At 48.5% G+C, this 17,789-nt stretch overlaps 1 protein-coding gene across 1 annotated transcript; it reads left to right on the top strand.

Moving 5' to 3' along the window:
- Window positions 1-86: 86 nt before the first annotated feature.
- Window positions 87-16,714, top strand: KCTD21 (potassium channel tetramerization domain containing 21). The gene is made up of 2 exons (XM_032427307.1): window positions 87-172; window positions 12,960-16,714. Exon 2 carries the CDS (start codon window positions 12,990-12,992, stop codon window positions 13,770-13,772), a length of 783 nt encoding a protein of 260 aa, XP_032283198.1. The 5' UTR covers window positions 87-172; window positions 12,960-12,989; the 3' UTR covers window positions 13,773-16,714.
- The last annotated feature ends 1,075 nt before the right edge of the window (window positions 16,715-17,789 follow it).

Below are 17,789 nucleotides of genomic sequence, written 5' to 3'. Positions count from 1 at the left end.
TTGCGCTCGGCGTGCCGTGCCGCAAAGAACCCATAGAGAACTACAAGTCCCGGAGAGCTGCGCGCGGCTCCCGCGCCGCCCCGCCCCTGGGCTGGGCTCCGGCCCTCCTCCCCCCCCTTGCAAAGCTGCGCTGGCCGCCGGTGGAGGGGAGGCTGCAGAGCGAGGGCAGGAGGTGGGTGCGGCGCGGCCGGGGACGCGGGGCTCAGAGACAGCCGGTGAGGGGACGCGGGCCCACCTGGCACCTGTCCTACTATGAGAGGTCATCTTACCTATCCGAGCCTCGCCATTCTCATCCGTGCAATGGGGATGGCAACGCCAGAGGCTGCGGGGGAGGGGGCGATAATTGGGGAGAGGGGGCGGAGCTGGTGGAAGGAGTCTGGATGGATGGGGAAGGTTGGAAAAGCCCGGATAAAGAGGGTCGAGACTGTGGGAGGAGTCTGGTGGGTGGGGCAAGGAGGGGCGGAGTCTCTAGGTGAGGAGGAGAACTCGGGTGAGGTCGGAGAAACCGGAGGCCAAGGCTGGGATGTGAGTGCTGAGAAAGCCGATAAGGCAAGCCTCGGTTAGACTGGTTGGAATGGGCCAAAAAGCACTGGAGAAGGTGGGGCAGAGACACAAAGATGAAAAGGATCCTGCACAGCCTTGGAAAGCCCAGGGTTGGCCACGCGCTGATATGCTTTGGGTACCGGGTTGCCCGAGTGGGCAAACACCCGTGAATGCACAGAACACCTTCCCTCCCTTGTGATAGAAATAAAGAGCCCATCCCTTGAACTCAGTGCGTCACACACATGATCTCATTCAACTCTCATACACTGTAAAGGCATCGCTGTATCTGTTTACAGGAGTAATCAGGAGTGGAGGGCAGGAAGAAACAAAAGTTTAGATGTCTTGCCCTATGCAGGTTGTGTGACAGGACCAGCTTCAACCCTTCTGAGTGCCAACCTGTAAGGCAACCCTCCTATTGATATTGTGAGGATGTAATGAGGAGATACGTTTGAATTGTATAAATTATCATGGTTGTGAGAAGCAGGAAGGCCTTAAGGAAGAGAGTGGTTGAAATAGAGTGCTTGTGCTTGAGGAAAACCACAAGATGAAATCTGAGAGTAAGCTGAGAGGATGAAGGAAAATTCTGGAAGGGGATGGGGGATGGTGGTGGTGGTTGGGAGTGTGCACCAGGTAAGAGAATACTCTGCTGTGGCCAATGGGCAAGTCAGGTTGCCAGGTGAGGTGGCTTCCCTCCTCCAGCTGGGCAGCTCACTGCAGGGTCCGTGTCACCTGAGTGCAGACGACACCTTTTCCCACTACAGTGTGGGTTATGGGGTAATGGAGCTGCCTGTGGGCTTCGTAGAGATATGAACTGGGCAATACAGGACTGAAGCTGTTGGGTGTGGGGAGGCCAGGAAGGGAAGGTGAGGGGCAGTGCTCCCATACAGTCCCCAAGCTGTGAGCCAGTTTTTATCCTGGTGGATTGTGGGGGCGGGAAGGAGTCTCATTTGGTTTTACTGGGAGACACATTACTCACTCTGAGTATTGTCACCCTTGAAATTTACCCAGCCATATTCAATCTATCTCCTGCACGGTGGGAATTCCTACATTCACTTCCATGTGGTCACCTGGGCCTTGCCTTAGATTCCAAAATGAAACTTAAAGTGTTTTAAAATAAAAATGTTTTAAAATTCAGGAAATGGTCATAACTGCCCCCCCCCCCCCCATTGGTAGATGTCAGTCTGGGGTGAGGAAAATGGATCTGACTAAGCAGGGAAGAAATTTCTTCCCCTTCTCCTCTTCTGCCTGCTTCAGGGGATACAGAGAGGGGAGATCCCAGCCCCAACAGGATGGTCAGGCACCCATCTACTCAGGCAAAGCAGACTTTGGTAAAGGATGGAAAATAAAATGCTCTGGAGATGTAGAGAAGGAAGGAAGGAAGGAATTCCAGCTGAAGGGCCTGGCAGATGAATGGGATTTTCCTTCAAAGTGCAGGCAGAAGGGATGGCAGGTACCAAATTTCAGAGATAGGAGAGGGCCTGGTATGGTTGGTCTCTAAAGTAGGGAGAGGAATAGTATCTACTTCATTTATGGAATCAACAGACATAAAGTGCCCAGCGTAGGAATAGCTGCTCCTAAATGTCAGCCATTATCATTACTGCTATAGATACAGTCACCAGCAATCGGGGAGTTGGCCCAGGCCCACACAGCTAGTACAGGCCCAGGGGATGCCAAAGCCCCTCCACAACATTTATGAGGCCCAGAATGGGCCCCTCTTTGTGACCATTCTCGGTGAGCTGTAACAGGAAGTTCTTTCCTGCTGTAGTAGCAGAGACTCTGGGTTTCGGGAGGAGGCGAGGGAAGCAAGGCCTGAACAGCCATCTTGTCCCAGCCTGGGTCCCAGCACAGAGACAGGCAGGCCTCGTGCTGTGCTTTCTGTGAGTGGTGGTTCTGTGGAGAGAGACCACGCAGGTTTAACTTCTATCTCCACCACCAACTGTGGGCTCTTTCAGCTTCGCCCTGGTTTGCTACCTCATCCTCCACAGCACAGCAGTACGTGGAGAGGAGAATGACCAGATTATAATGCTTCTTGGGAGTAGTAATAACAAACCTGTTTGTTGAACCTGGCTATTTATTGGGGCCGGGCACTCTGACTGGAATTTTACATCTGTCGTCCTATGAGGGAAGCATTCTTTTCTTCCCCCTTTCAAAATAAAAATATTTTTAGAACTTTCAAGGCTACAGAAAAGTTTAAAGGGTGGCTTTTCACCTAGCTACACCAATTCACCCTTTGCTGACTTTGCTTTTATACACACAAACACACACACCTTTTTGCTGAACCGTTTAAAATTTACAGATGTCTTGACACCTGTCCCCTAGATTCTTCAGCATATATCCTCATTACAGAATTCTCTGACATGACCGTAATACCATTCTCATACCTAAGAAAATTTGAAAGAAGTCAATATTATCTAATAACCAGTGGATATTCAAATTTCTCCAACTGCCAAAAAATATCTTATGGAGTTTTTTTTACCAGATGTAGTCAAGATTCATGCGTCGTATTTAGTTATATCTCTTTAAACATCTCATTTAATCTAGAAAGAGCCTCCTCAACCTGTGTAAATTTGGGTTTGAGTATTTTATCAATGATCAGATTCAGGATTTTTTTTTCTTTCTCACAGTGCTGTATACTTATTGCATCACATCAGGAAGTGTATGATATCAGGGTCCTACTGTCCATGAATGCTAAATTTGATTGTTGGTTAAGGTCACAACCGCCTGATCTCCCCATCTCTGTACTTTTTCCCACTGTAATTAGTCTTTGGAGTAATTCTTTGAGAAGGTCGAAATTGTGTGTTCACTATACCTTTCACTACATCCATTGATGATCCTTGCCCGAATTGCAACATTGAGGGTTGCAAAATGGTGATTTTCTAATTATGCCATTCTTTGTTTATTGACTGGTATTCTTTGTTATAGAATAATTTTTTCCTCTGTGTATGTGTCTTTCTCACTCTCCCTGTCTTTTTTTCTTTTTGGAGTGACACAGACTCATGGTTTTTTTTTTAATTCAGTGTGTAATATAGCCCATTATCATCATTAATCTTTTTTGGTACTCAAATTATTCCAAATTTGGCCAAGGAGAGTCCCTTCAGGCCAGCTCCTGTGTTGTGTTGTGTTTTGTTTGAATTGAGATATAAATCACACATAATGATTTGATATATGTATATATTGCGAAATGATTACCATGATGAGTTTAGTTACCATCCACCACAACATGTAGTTACAAAAATAGTTTTTTTTCTTTTGATGAGAACTTTTAAGATCTCCTGTGTTCTTCTGACTGGATCTCATTAATCTTTGATTGCTTCTTTGCTATCTGGCAAGAGCTGTTCCAGGCTCACCTTGTACTTTTTCTGTCAAAGTCCTGGAATCATCAATTTCCCCCAGGAAACCCTGGTTTCTTTTTGTAGGATTTAACATTTAGAAACTAAGATCTGGGGCCAGGTGTGCTCATTGCTACTGGACTATCATTTCTAGGCTCTTTGAGTGAGCAGAGCTAAGAAATGATGAATGGATGAATGGGCAGGTAGAGAAATAATTATCAGTAGATTTACTGTTGTTGCATCTGGCCCTCACTGTGTAGAAGGAATAGATTGCATGGCAAGTAGTGTCATTATGGAAGCTCCGTGGGCAGTAATGTAGGAAATTGCACAGAAAGCCCATGCCTCTTCCAGGACTCCATGAGTATACAGACTATTGGCTCAAACCTCTGTGGCTGGGTTCAGTCTCTTGCTCAAGACCCAGATTAGAGAAGAACCCAGGCTGCCTCCAAAGGACTGGTTCTCTGAGGAATGTCCAAGCCCAGAACCTCCTCTCGGTCATGACTCAGAAATCAAGAATGTATATGAAGCCCTGGGCCAGGGATTTATTTTCTCTGCGTTGGTGAAATAAAAATAATGTGATATGTCCTGCCAGGGTCCCAGAGTTATTGTTGTAAGGATCAATATATATATATTTTTAATTGCTAATCAGTCTTTTCAACACATGTATTACAAAGTTCCTTCTCTTTTTTATTGTTTTAATACCACAGTTTGAAATGTCATTGCTTTATAGTCCTATTTAATGCATTACTAGTAGTTACTAGTTATCTTAACTAATGTTTAAGGTAATTACTCTTTTTCAAATATTCTTTCAGGTTATCAGTCATCAAATTTATCAAAGTAAGATTTTAATCTTTTTTTCTTTTCACTTAAATTCAAATAATTAACATATAATGTATTATTGGTTTCAGAGGTGGAAGTCTGTGATTCATCAGGTGTATATAACACCCAGGGTTCATCACATCACATGCCCTCCTTAATGCCCATCACTCAGTTACCCCATTCCCCAACCCCTCCCCTCCAGCAACCCTCAGTTTAAGAGTCTCTTATGGTTTGTCTCCCTCTCTGATTTCATCTTGTTTTATTTTTTCCTCTCTTCCCCTATGATCCTCTGTTTTGTTTCTTAAATTCCACATATCAGTGAAATCATACGATAATTGTCTTTCTCTGATTAACTTATTTCGCTTAGCATAATACCCTCTAGTTCCATCCACATAGTTGCAAATGGCAAGATTTCAATTTTCTTTTAAAGATTTTATTTATTTATTTGATAGAGAGAGTAAGCATGCCCAAGTAGGCAGAGCAGCAGACAGAGGAAGAGGGAGAAGCTGGCTCCCCACTGAGCAGAGAGCCCGACGTGGGGCTCGATCCCAGGACCCTGGGATCATGACCTGAGCTGAAGGCAGATGCTTAACCAACTGAGCCACCCAGGCACCCCAAGATTTCATTTTTTTGATGACTGAGTAGTATTCCATTGTGTGCGTGTGTGTGTGTGTGTGTGTGTATACACACCCCACATCTTCTTTATCCATTCATCTGTCAATGGATATCTGGGCTATTTCCATAGTTTGGCTATTGTGGACATTGCTGCTATAAACATCGGGGTGCACGTACCCCTTCAGATCCCTACATTTGTATCTTTGGGGTAAATACCAGTAGTGCAATTGCTGGGTCGTAGGGTAGCTCTATTTTCAACTTTTTTAGGAAACTCCATACTGTTTTCCAGAGTAGTTGTTAATCTTTTTTTTTTTAATCCTTTGGAAAAAATACTATTGGGGTTTGGATAAGTATAACATAACAACTGTAGTTACTTTTAGAACAACTTTAAGATAGTTCATCTCCGAAGTATTACAGGTGTCTATTCAAATCCTATTTATGCTCCTTAATAAAATACTATGGCTTGTATTACTGGAGGGGGCACAGGCTTTGGAGAGAGACCTCATTTGGAATTCTAGCTCTGCTGCCTCCAGCTGTGTGATCTTAAGCAGCTATCTTCACTACTCTGTGCTTCAGTTTTATAACCCTAACAATTGGGATGATACTCATACCTACCTCACAGCATCAGTGTGGTATTTTAATGAAACAGTCTATAGGAAAATGCCTCACATAGCTCTGGGCATGTGCTCGTTTCTCAGGAAATGTTGATTCTCTATGCCCTGGTCTTTATGTAGGTCAGAATCAAATTGAGATGGCAGGTGTAAGAGCACCTGGTAAGAGGTGGGGGGGGGCACAAGTGCCAGATCTCTCCAATGGCCTTTGTTCATAGCACAGACTTTGCCTAGGATCCTGGCTTTGCCACTGTCTGGGGCAAGTTCCCTCCCTCTTAGAACCTGAAGTTCTCATCTGTAAAGTTGGAGATAATACTTCCCTTGAAGGAGCATTATGGGACTTAAATGAGCTAGTATGTGTAACACACTAGTGTAGGTATGATACAGAGCAGGTACTTAGCAAGCATTAGTTGTGTCCTTCATGAGCACTGCAAGGACAGGTGGGTGCCAGAACAGAGTTGTGTTTTGTTGTTGTTTTTTTTAAGATTTATTTATTAATTAGAGAATACAAGGAGGGGGAGAGGGAGAGGGAGAAGCAGACTCCCCACTGAGCTGGAAGCCCGATGTGGGGCTCTATCCCAGGACTTGGAGATCGTGACCTGAACCGAAGGCAGACGCTTCAACCATCTGAGCCACCTAGGCGCCCCCGGGACAGAGTTTTAAAGTAGGACTCTAATGTGTTGGCTGTCTTTCCTTACAGGACATCTGCTTTCAAACAATTACATTTTCTATGGCACAGAAAGGTAGAGGTTGCACCTGGGTGATTTTCAGGCCCCAGACTGGAATTGCCCTTTACATGGGACCAGGCTGGGCCTCAGGAACCCCTCTCATTTGGGCCACAGACCCATTTCAGGGAGGACAGAATTCCAGCAGCAACTCCAAGTCCCCAGGCCTCCTGGCCTTCCCAACCCAGTCAGATGGTCTGACAATCAGCAGGGCATAATTTACTGGTTTGACACCATTCGTTTTCTCCAAGAGGGAAACAGGGCTGATCTTCTTGGTTCTTTTCAAGTCGAGAGGCAGACTTGGAAAGTCTCCTGCTTCAGAAAAAATTACTCATTCAGAAGCAGTGGTGTGATTTCTTTTATCTATTTCCTGGTTCAGTTTGCATTCTCATCCATCTTTTTTTGTTTAAGATTTTATTTATTTATTTGAGAGAGCGAGAGAGAGCACAAGCAGGGGGTAGGGGCAGAGGGAGAAGGAGAAGCAGATGCCCTGCTGAGCAGGGAGCCCGATGTGGAGCTCGATCCCAGGACCCTGAGACCATGACCTGAGCTGAAGGCAGACGCTTAACCCACTGAGCCACCCAGGTGCCCCTCTCATCCATCTTTTCTAATCTGGCTTTGAAAAACCTGGCTTTTGTGTTCTCATGTTTGATCATTAGACATCGTCCGCTGCTGTTGAAATAGAAGGGCTTGGGCCTCTCAGTGGACTTGCCCTGTGTCAGCCATGGAGGCGCTCTAGGTCATCCTTGGGTCCTGTCCCCACGTCCTTCGATGGGAGTGGGCAGAGTGCAGGCTGGCAGCGGACTAGCCATCCGAGACCACCTACTGACTGGTCTGGACTGAGAACAAGGGAGTGGGCGTCTCTTACTCACGTTGAGACCCGGTGACGGGAAGGAGGAATGATCAGAGGTGTTGGACCCACACAGAACTGGATTTGGATCCCAGGTCCTCCACTGACTTTTAAACTTTCTGAACCTCGGTTTCCTCGTCTGTCAAATGGAGGTAATAATAGTCTCTTATCTCATAGGGTGCTTGTGAAGACATCGAATGAGAGAATGCATGTCCAGCATTTAGCACAATGGTATCATCATCTGTACTTTTCTATATATTTTTATTACAAGTAAATAAAATACTACCAAGTGTTACATGAAGCTCCTCACGTAGTGAGAGCAGGAGGTGTGCACTCAGTAAGTGGTAGCTGTCTTGCCAAGCAAGCCGCAGGGCAGTGTTTCTAAGGCTGCTTTGGAGATTCTCAAACTTGTTTGAAGCTATTACGCCTTTTGTCACTATTACAACTCTTTGCAGCCTGAGTGGGCCAAGGATGGGCTCTCCGCTAGCTGGCTGTGTGTCCTGAGCAAGTCACCAGTCTCTCTGAGTTCCACTTTCCTACTTGCCAAATGGAAAATGATGCTTACTTTTAGGGTTGCTATAAGAAGCTGGTGAGTGTAAAGGCCTTGGATGTAGTAAAACACTCAGTAAATGTTCATTCCTACCCTGTCCCAGCCCCTCCCTGCTGCCCGCCCCCCCCCATCCCCATGTCACCAGCACCCACTGTGTGCTAGGCAGTGCCCCTGCAGGGACATGAGATGTGTCATTGCTCTCAAGGAGATCACAACCTAGGCAGTGGTTTTCAAAAATATTTTTTATCACAACCCCCAGTATGAAAATATACTTTACTTTATATCACGATCCAGTTCATACACCAACAAACTGAAACAAAAGTTTCCCAACAATATATGTAGCTGGTCACAACCCACTGTATAGATTTCATGACATAAATACGCTCTTGATTCTTTTTCCAGTTTATGAATTCATTTACATATAGTAAAATTCACCCTTTTGAGGTCTACAGTCACATGAATTTTTAGAACCTTTAACAGTCACTTGACTACGCCCACATCAAGACCTAGACTGTTTCCATCACTCCAAAATATTCCCTCTTGCCTCTTTGTAGCCAGTCTCTTCCCCAATCCAGGCCCGAGCAATCACAGCTCTGATTTCTGTCTCTACAGTCTTGCCTTTTTCAGAATGTTATGTAAATAGGATCACCTACCATGGAACCTTTTGAGGCTGGCTTCTTTTACTTCATGAAACTTCTGAGACTCCTCAGTTGCGGTATATGTCAGGAGCGAGTCCCTTTGTATTGCTGAGACATTCCATCATATGGTTGTACCACGGTTTGTTTACCATTTCCATTTCCAGGTTTGGGCAATTATGAATAAAGCTGCTAGAATTACCCAGGGACAGGTTTTGCATGGATGTACATCTTCATTTCTCTGGGCACATAACTAGGAGTGGGATTGCTGGGTCATGTGGAAACCAAATGCCAAACTGGCTTCCACAGTGGTTGTACCACGTCGCCTTTTCACCAGCAACGCGTGTGTGTGTCCATTGCTCTGTGAAGTCAGCAGCATTTGGTGTTGTCAGATTTTTTATTGTAGCCATTTTAATAGGTATATAATGGTATCTATTTGTGGTTTTAATTTTCGTGTCCCTCATGACTACTGCTTTAGAGCATTTTTCATGTGATTATTTGTCTATATGTCTTCTTTGGTGAAGTGTTTGTTCAGATCGTCTGCCCATTTTTTTCATTGGGTTGTGTGTTTTCTTCTGAGTTTTGAGAGTTCTTTATATATTCTGGTTAACAGTCCTTTATTAGATCTGTGTTCTGCAAATATTTTCTCCCAGTTTGTCTTATTTTCATTTCTTAACAGTGTTTTTTGAAATGAAATTTTTCCTTTGAATGAAGTCTTGTTTGTCATTTTTTTTTTTTAATGGTTTGTGCCTTTTGGGTCCCAGCCAAGAAATCTTTGCCTAACCCAAAGTCACAAAGGTTTTCTCCTGGAAGTTTTAAAGTTTTCTAAAGATTTTACATTTAGGCCTGTGATCTGTTTGGAGTTAATTTTTGCTACATGGTCCAAGATACGGGTTGAGGTTCTTTTTTTGCATGTGGATGTCCAGTGATCTGCATCTTGATAAAGCCAGGGAGGAGGGCCATGATCATAACATGATGGATTGGTGGGCACTGCCAGGGGGACTGTGCAAAGGGCCAGCAAGCCCCAAGAGGAGAGCTGTTAAACTAGTTGAGATCTGGGGACAGCCTTACAGAGGCAGTGACTCCTAGGTGGAGCCTTAAAAGTTGACAGCAGAGAAGGTGGTATAGGGAGAGCAAAGGCGGGGCAGGTGACAGTGTGAGGATGTGCGCAGGGGTGTCTGGAGTGCCTGAGCATAGAGTGGGGGAGGGGCTGGAGGTGAGCTTGGAAGGGGAAGGTGGTGTGGGCAGTCAGTAGTGCTTCACAAAAACCAAAAGGGAAGGTGGACAGAAAGAAGGCAGGGTGCCAAATGAGGATGGAAGGAAAGTGGCGGTGTGGTCAGAGCTCTGGGAGTAGCTTTAGGGATGGGTTTGAGGAGACAGAGTAAGAAAATTTTTAGGGATGAGGAGTCAGAGCTGCCTCCCAGGTCTTGGGCTCAGGTAGTTGGGTGGCCGGGAAGAGTTCACTGCGGGTCTGGGGGAAGAGGAATTCTGCGTTAGGCCTTCTGGTACCCGTGGGACATCCAGGTGGACATGTCCAGGAGACCGCTGAGTGCACCCAGGGGGCTGTAGCTCAGTGAGGATGGTTCATCCCCACCTGACCACGAAGCAGACTCACGAAGCTGAGCGCCCCAGAGGTGGCCAGTTACTCTCTCCACATGTAATGGTGCCTTCTACCCCGGGGCCTGTGCATGTGTGATGGTGGACGCAGTGGTGCTGCCCTTAGAAAATAGGCGCTTGAAGGAGCTCTGTGACTTGTGGGCATGGGGAGAATACCACAGAGAGCACCCTAGACTGGGGTAGGGGTGGTCAGGAACCTGGCATCTAAGCATCGGCCGGCGCAGCCCTCTCCCCACATGACGACAGGGAGCTGCACGGCTGGGGGGCAGAGGCAGGACGGCAGGCGCTCTGCTGCTTTTGCAAGCAGAGAAAGAGGAGTTTGGGTACCTACCCAAGAGCCCCCAGATATGCCCTGTGGCTCCTGTCTCCCCATCCCCAGTGCTCTGCGCTCTTCAGCACTAATGTACAGAGGAGATACGGGGTCTGTGGCCCACAGAACCATCAGGAAAGACAGCCCAGCCTCTCTGATGCCTGAGTCTGCTCTTTCCATGGAACTGAGCCACTTCACAGAGCCTGGGCCTTAAATCAAGGAGAAAGAGAGACTGAAAATTAAAATATGCAAATTACCTTCTAGAAAGAAAGGGAGATTCTGGAATGAGGAAGGGGTGGCCCTGGCTCCTGGGTCCATATCCTGCCTGGGCCCTCTGGAGAGAGAACTGACAAGACTCGGCTCCGGCTCTGAGCCAAAGCCCCTCCCCCCAGCGGCAGGTCTCCGCACAGCAGGCACCCCTCCCCCAGCCCCTCGCCCCACCCCTTCTGTTAGACTTCCCCACTGTCTCGCAGCCCATCTGCTCCAGGCTCCTGCTGCAGATTTTGCAACTTCATCATGGCTTGTTTCTCTTCAGACACTCCAAGTGGTTAATGCCTTTCTGCAATATCAAGATGCCCCATGAGATGGGGACGGAATCATGAAGCGACCCCCCAGACAGTTGGGTGGGGCAGCTCAATCCACCAGCATGGCCTCCATCTTCTGGCAAGAATCTCCGTCCTCTGGAGTAAAGGGGTCTTGGTGCAGCCAGCCTCAGAAGGCAGGCATAGTGAGGGTGAGAAGTGCTCTGGCCTCCTCACTTTGGGGGAAGTCCTGCCTCAGACCTCTGTTTTCCCATCTGGACAGTAAGCATGCCAGGATTCATTCCTGACCTACTCCCATTCCATCCCCCTTGTCACTGCACCCTCACTACCTCTTGTCTGGGTGTCCTCGCCAGCTGGGCTCTTCTCGAGGGCAGCCAGGGGCCATTTCTTCTCTGTGCCCCTCGGGCCCAGCATCAGGGAAGGATTACTTAATCTGTTCCACAGGTGGGATCATGTGGGAAGCTAAGAGGGGACATCCCCTACTTTCTAGAACCTTAAAGAAAAGTTAGACTCCAAGACTTCAGGTTGAAGGAGACTCACCAGCCTTAGATGCTGGAAGCTTTGTTAAAGATCTGGTAAAGGGTGCTCAGTGCAGAGCCCCACATTTGCACTGAAACATAAAGGTTTCAGAGAAAACTAAGGTGCCATCGTGATGGGAAAGGGCAGGCCACCAGGAGCCAAGAGCATCTTCATAGCAAGGTTACAGGAGGATGAGAGTCCAAGAAAGGGTGTCAGAGTCCAGAGGGCTGAGTGGCCTATTGTAAGCCTGGGAGATAGATGGAAATGGCACTAATCATGACTAGTCATTATAAATGCATTGGGATAGAAAAATAAGAAGGCCTCATTGGTACAGCAGTAGGAGTGCTGGGCTTGAAGACATAAATCTCCGAGCATCTGCTAGGTACTTAGAATGTACCAGTGTCTGGCTAGTAAGCATTTACATATTTTTCTCTCTCATATAAAGGGACCTGGGTTTGAGTCCTGGCATGGCCCTTCACGTCTCAGCGTGGGGAGTGAATCCTGGCAGTGTTCCTCATCTGCACGATAGGGATGGATGGTGGTATTATCTGTGTCAAAAGATGTGTGACCGTTATGTAAACAAGTGTGTGTACAAGCAGGGAACAGAGCATCCAGTCCAAGCACATTTGCTTTCATTCCTTAGAACAGTGGTTCTCTGGTCTTAACTGAACATTTAGAATCACCAAGGGTGCTTTTAGACAAATACCAATGCTGGGATATTAAAGACCAATTACAACAATCTCTGGAGGGTAGGACCCATGCTTTGTTTTTTCTTTTTCTTTTTTAACTCCCTAGTTAACCTAATATGCTTTAGATAGTGTGGTAATTATCAACCATCCATTTGTTCATCAAGTATTAATTCGTTCCAACCTCTAGGACTGCAGGCTTGATCTACAATAAGGAGTTGAGAACTATGCATACATAGATGTTAGGGACTGAATGCTTGTGTCCCCCCAAGCTCCTATGTTGAAATTCTCATCTCCAGTGTGATGGTATGAGGAGGTAGGACCTTTGGGAGGTGATTAGGCTATGAGGGCTGAGAACAGGATTAGTGCCTTTATAAAAGAGACTCCATAGAGCTCTCTTGCCCCTTCTCTTACATGAGGACGCGGCAACAAGATGGCCCTTCCCAGACACCAAATCTGCCTACACCTTAATCTTGGGCTTTCCAGCCTCCAGAACTGTGAGAGATAAATGCTTAAGCCAACTGGTCTACGGTATTCTTTTATACCAGCCCCAACAGACTAAGACCCCAGATAGGGTTGGGTAATTTCTCACTTTTCTCCCTGCCCAGGACTACTTTCCAGCAGCCTAGCCTCCTGCCATGTCAGACCCCATCACACTGAACGTCGGGGGGAAGCTCTACACGACCTCACTGGCAACCTTGACCAGCTTCCCCGACTCCATGCTGGGCGCCATGTTCAGTGGGAAGATGCCCACCAAGAGGGACAGCCAGGGTAACTGCTTCATCGACCGTGATGGCAAAGTGTTCCGCTACATCCTCAACTTCCTGCGGACCTCCCACTTGGACTTGCCGGAGGACTTCCAGGAGATGGGCCTGCTCCGAAGGGAGGCTGACTTCTACCAGGTGCAGCCCCTGATTGAGGCACTGCAGGAGAAGGAGGTGGAGCTCTCCAAGGCCGAGAAGAATGCCATGCTCAACATCACCCTGAACCAGCGTGTGCAGACAGTCCACTTCACCGTGCGGGAGGCACCTCAGATCTACAGCCTCTCCTCCTCCAGCATGGAGGTCTTCAACGCCAACATCTTTAGTACCTCTTGCCTCTTCCTCAAGCTCCTGGGCTCCAAGCTCTTCTACTGCTCCAATGGCAATCTCTCCTCCATCACCAGCCACCTGCAGGACCCCAACCACCTGACTCTGGACTGGGTGGCCAATGTGGAGGGCCTGCCAGAGGAGGAGTACACCAAGCAGAACCTCAAGAGGCTCTGGGTGGTGCCAGCCAACAAGCAGATCAACAGCTTCCAGGTCTTTGTGGAAGAGGTGCTGAAAATCGCTCTGAGTGATGGCTTCTGCATCGATTCTTCTCACCCACACGCCGTGGATTTTATGAACAATAAGATTATTCGATTAATACGGTACAGGTAAAAGGACCCCAGCAGCACTGGAGGGGGGTGCTCCCAAGAAGCTCCACGTCAGCCAAGATCTTGGAGAGTCCCTCGCCAGTGGTGGGAGGCAGGTCACTACACTAATCTGTATTAATCACGTAGCAGGACTTGATTCCCCCCACAATGCAGTCTCCCTATAGGAATCCATGTGTCCTCTCAGCGGAGCCACCTTTTTCCTTGCCACTTTGAGCTAGAGAGGGGCTGTTTGTCATGACACTGTTTGTCATGACAAGCGAAGTGTCTGCCAGTGTGTCCGAAAGGCCACAGGAGGGCTTGCTGGCTACAGAGGAATGGTGGGTTCTTCACAGGCACCAGCTCTCTCTGTACCACTAGGCAGTGCCTCCCTGAGCCCTCTGAGAAAGGAGGCCCCCTTCAGTTCCCCAGGACGTAAAGTCACCAGAAGAGTCCCACCTCGCCTGCTCCTCTGTCCCGAGGATGCGCTCGGAACCTTGGACTTGTTCGCCCAGGGGCAGCCATGTTTGGCCGGCTTGGAAGTGCAATAGGAGCTGCGTTTTTGGCCCCCACTGTGGCGGGGAGAGGTTTGAGCTGCGGCATGGCCTAGACGGGTGAGTGTCCAGGCAGCGTTCAGAAGGTGGCGATATCCCTCTTGACTGGGCCAAATGTAGACATTTGGGGATTTCTCATTTCAGAAATGAGCTGCTGTCCCTGTGAAGATTTTGAAGTATCTGGAGCCAGTGCAATGAAAGGCATTTCATAATGTGGACTGCTATGTGACTTTTGTATTCCTTTCCCACAAGAATTTGAAGTATCATCGAAACAGGTCATTTTAAACAAATAATATTATGGACTCTCAGGGTTGGAAAATAATCCAATGGTCGCTTCGTCCTCCCCGGCCTGCAGCACAACCCAGCCCATTTGGGGCTGAGTGCCTCTCCCTAGCACCTTCCAGTGATCACATATCCCTGCTTGCATACTTCCAGCAACAGGAAGTTCATCATGCCCGGGGCAGTCCCTGCCAGGGTTGGCCAGTGCTGGCTGTTAAAAAGCCCTTCCTTACATAAAAACCAAAATCTATCCTTTGACTCCCATTTTCTAGTCTTGGTTCTAGACCCTCCTTCTCACCCAAATGTGTATTTTCTCTTTCAAAATAGTCACCCTTATTAAGAAGCCAGACACTTATCCTAACAATATTTTACTTGGCATTAGGATTCCCGCTGGGGTTTGTCTTCAGAACCAAGGTCAGCCCCCAGCCATCCCTTGTAAGTCAGCCCCATTTTGTGATAGTTTTGTTTGTCACCCCCATTCCACCCGCCTTCTCACCAGCCGTGCCTCCGCATAGCTTTTGACCACCTCCTGTTGGAGGATGCAGATTTACCACCCCAAAAAAGTGTTGCCAGAGGAAGGAGACCAGGGGCTCACAGGGCAGCGTGTAGCAAAGCGCCCAGGAGTGGGCTGAACCATAGCCCTGCTCTTGGAGGAAGTGTCCAGCCCCTTCAACACTGCTCTGTAAGAAGTGACCTTCCCCTGTGGTACTGTTTCTGGTCATAACCAGCCCGTGGACCTTGTTGGGGGAAAGTCTAGGGCAAGACACACCAAGCCACCACTCCCTAGGAGGTGATGAATAGTGCAGGCCTCAAAACTGCCCATTATGATTCATCCCTGGAGTGTGGCCTTAGAAGTCCCACAATCTTCCCCATTGGGCAGGGGTCCTCAGACAAAACCAGGGAAGCCTAGTGACACAGTCCCCCACAGGAGATGGGCTGAGGAAGGGGCTTCCCGTAGTTACACCCGGGGAGTAGGGAGCCGGTATGCTGGGCCATGGGCAAGGCCACCTCTGCTAGGGAATAAAGGCCTTTTCCCCCTACAGTGGGACCCAGGAGTCTCTGACAACTGTCCCAGGCCACCAGGCCAATGGTACTCGAGAAGGTCACTCAGGAGAACCTGGGTCAGAACAGACAGCAGAAGCTGTGACCACAACAAAACAGTTTAAGGAAGAAATCTTGTAAATCACCGCTTGCCCTTTCTTCCTCCATAAAAAGTTCCTCTCTCCATCTTTTCGGTGCTTCTTAATTCATGCAGCTTGATGTTAGAGAAAGTAAAGGATCTGTGAAGCCACTAATGTGCTGTGTGACTTTGTGCAAGTCACTCACCTCACTGAGCCACCTCCATTTCTTCGTCTGTGAAATGGGCATAACAGTAATACATAACCCTACCTACCTCACAGGGCTGTTGTGAGGATCAAACGAAATAATGTATGTGAGAATACATTCTACATGATAAATGGTGTTGCTCTTTTGTGTGTGCTTATAAGGGGGAAAAAAACCCTGGCCTTGGAAACAAGCTGACCTGAATCTGAATTCTGGCTCCATCGCTTGCTGTGTGACCTGGGACCAGTCACCGAGCCACTCTGATTTGTTTCCTCCTGGGGTAACAACCCCACCTTCCAGTGTTACGAGACTTACATGAGCTGGTGGCTATGAAAATTCCTAGCTAGGCCTAGGAACTCCGTAAAAGCTTGCTCCTTCAGGACGTAATCGTGATGCACCGCCGTGCAGGGAGCATCTCAAGAGTACAACTCAGCAGGCCTGTCTGGAGCATTTGGTGTGTGAGCCCTGAGGATGCAAACGGCCACAAATAAGTTCAATCTGGAAAAGGCTTAGAGGATCACAAAATGCGCGTGGGAACTTGGGGAAAGCAAGCTCAATTCTCACAAAGGGCTTGATGGACGGCCAAGTTGGGCCTTGAAGCGTAGGTTGGGTTGTGACCGAGCTAAGCAGGGTACCATGGGCACCGGAAACAGCACGAGCAGAGACCTGGGAGGCAGGCAGGAAGGGGGAGCCCTCACACTGAGCTCCCAGCACTGGTGGAGTGACAGGTGGTGCATCGAGCACACCGTGCACGCCTCTCCGGCGAGTGCAGCCATCTGCCTGGCAAACCAGAGGCAGAACACGGAGTGGTACAGGTGGACCGTCCCAGAGGACCAGGGAGCTGGAGTGAGCGTGCCCTGGGAGGCAGGGATGTGCATCTTGTGAGCCCTTCCCTGCCCCAAACAAGACCTCATGGTGATCATCCATCTCAAGTAGACTCAGTTCAGCCTTGTGCACAGCCAAGAGCTGTGCCCCAACTGAAGGGCAATTCCAGGCACACGGGAGCTTGTCAGCTCTCTGTTCCTGCCCCAAGCGTGGTGCCAAGCATGCAGAGGGACGGTCAGAAAGGGTGCCAGAGGGAACCGTAAGGCCCCTTGGTGTTACCACTTCTTGAGGCCAGCCACCACAGAGGGCCCCTGAATGCTTGAAGGCCACCTCGAACACTGCTTCCTGTGACCTTCCTATGACTTCACACCCTCAGAGCCACCTAAAGCCCTTTGCCCTTTTATGAAGGGCAGAGCTCCCTGTGCAGAGGTGGCCATGGTGCTCCCTTTCCCCCACACATACACCCCAGTGCCCAACACACTTCACAGGCCAGGATGCAGTCACTCTGCTTTGTAAACCTAGCACTTTTGTAACTGCCCCTTGGTTCACCCCAAACGTCCAGCTTTCTTTTACAAAGTACTCCCTAAAACTGGCTACTATGATTAGGGGCCGGGCCAAGGTCAGCCTGAGACCAGTTTCTCAGCTCACGTATCTCAATAACCAGCCCATCCCTTTCCTGTGGTCTCTGCACTGACTGCCTGAGTCTGCCTGGGCGGGGGTGGGGGTGGGGGGGTGGGTAGGAATGGGGGGATGGCGCAGGGCTGATGGGGGCAATTGGCAGAGAAATGAGGCCCTGTGATCATCTTGCAGAGCAAAACAACCTCGATAATCAGCCCATCAAAGGGAGGGGCTGGGCTTTTTTCCAGGTCCTGTGGGGTCCTGGCTCTGGCCGCTTCATCTGCCTAGATAGCCCAGTGACCTCAGTCTCCTTCAGAACCTTCAGGACTGTGGCACCAAGCAGAGAACCTGATGCCATGTTCATCCCTGTCTGGGGCACAGGGACTAAGGGGGCCCTGAGGAGAAAAGTTGGCCTCTGGAAGCCAGAGGTTCGCTGAGCAACCCAT

Source organism: Phoca vitulina, unplaced genomic scaffold, assembly GCF_004348235.1.
Source record: "Phoca vitulina isolate PV1807 unplaced genomic scaffold, GSC_HSeal_1.0 scaffold36, whole genome shotgun sequence".
Classification (NCBI taxonomy): domain Eukaryota; kingdom Metazoa; phylum Chordata; class Mammalia; order Carnivora; family Phocidae; genus Phoca; species Phoca vitulina.
This window is presented reverse-complemented; position numbering and strand designations above follow the sequence as displayed.

Coding starts and splice junctions, on each gene's coding strand:
- KCTD21 (XM_032427307.1), top strand. CDS start 12,990: ATGTCAGACCCCATCACACTGAACGTCGGGGGGAAGCTCTACACGACC.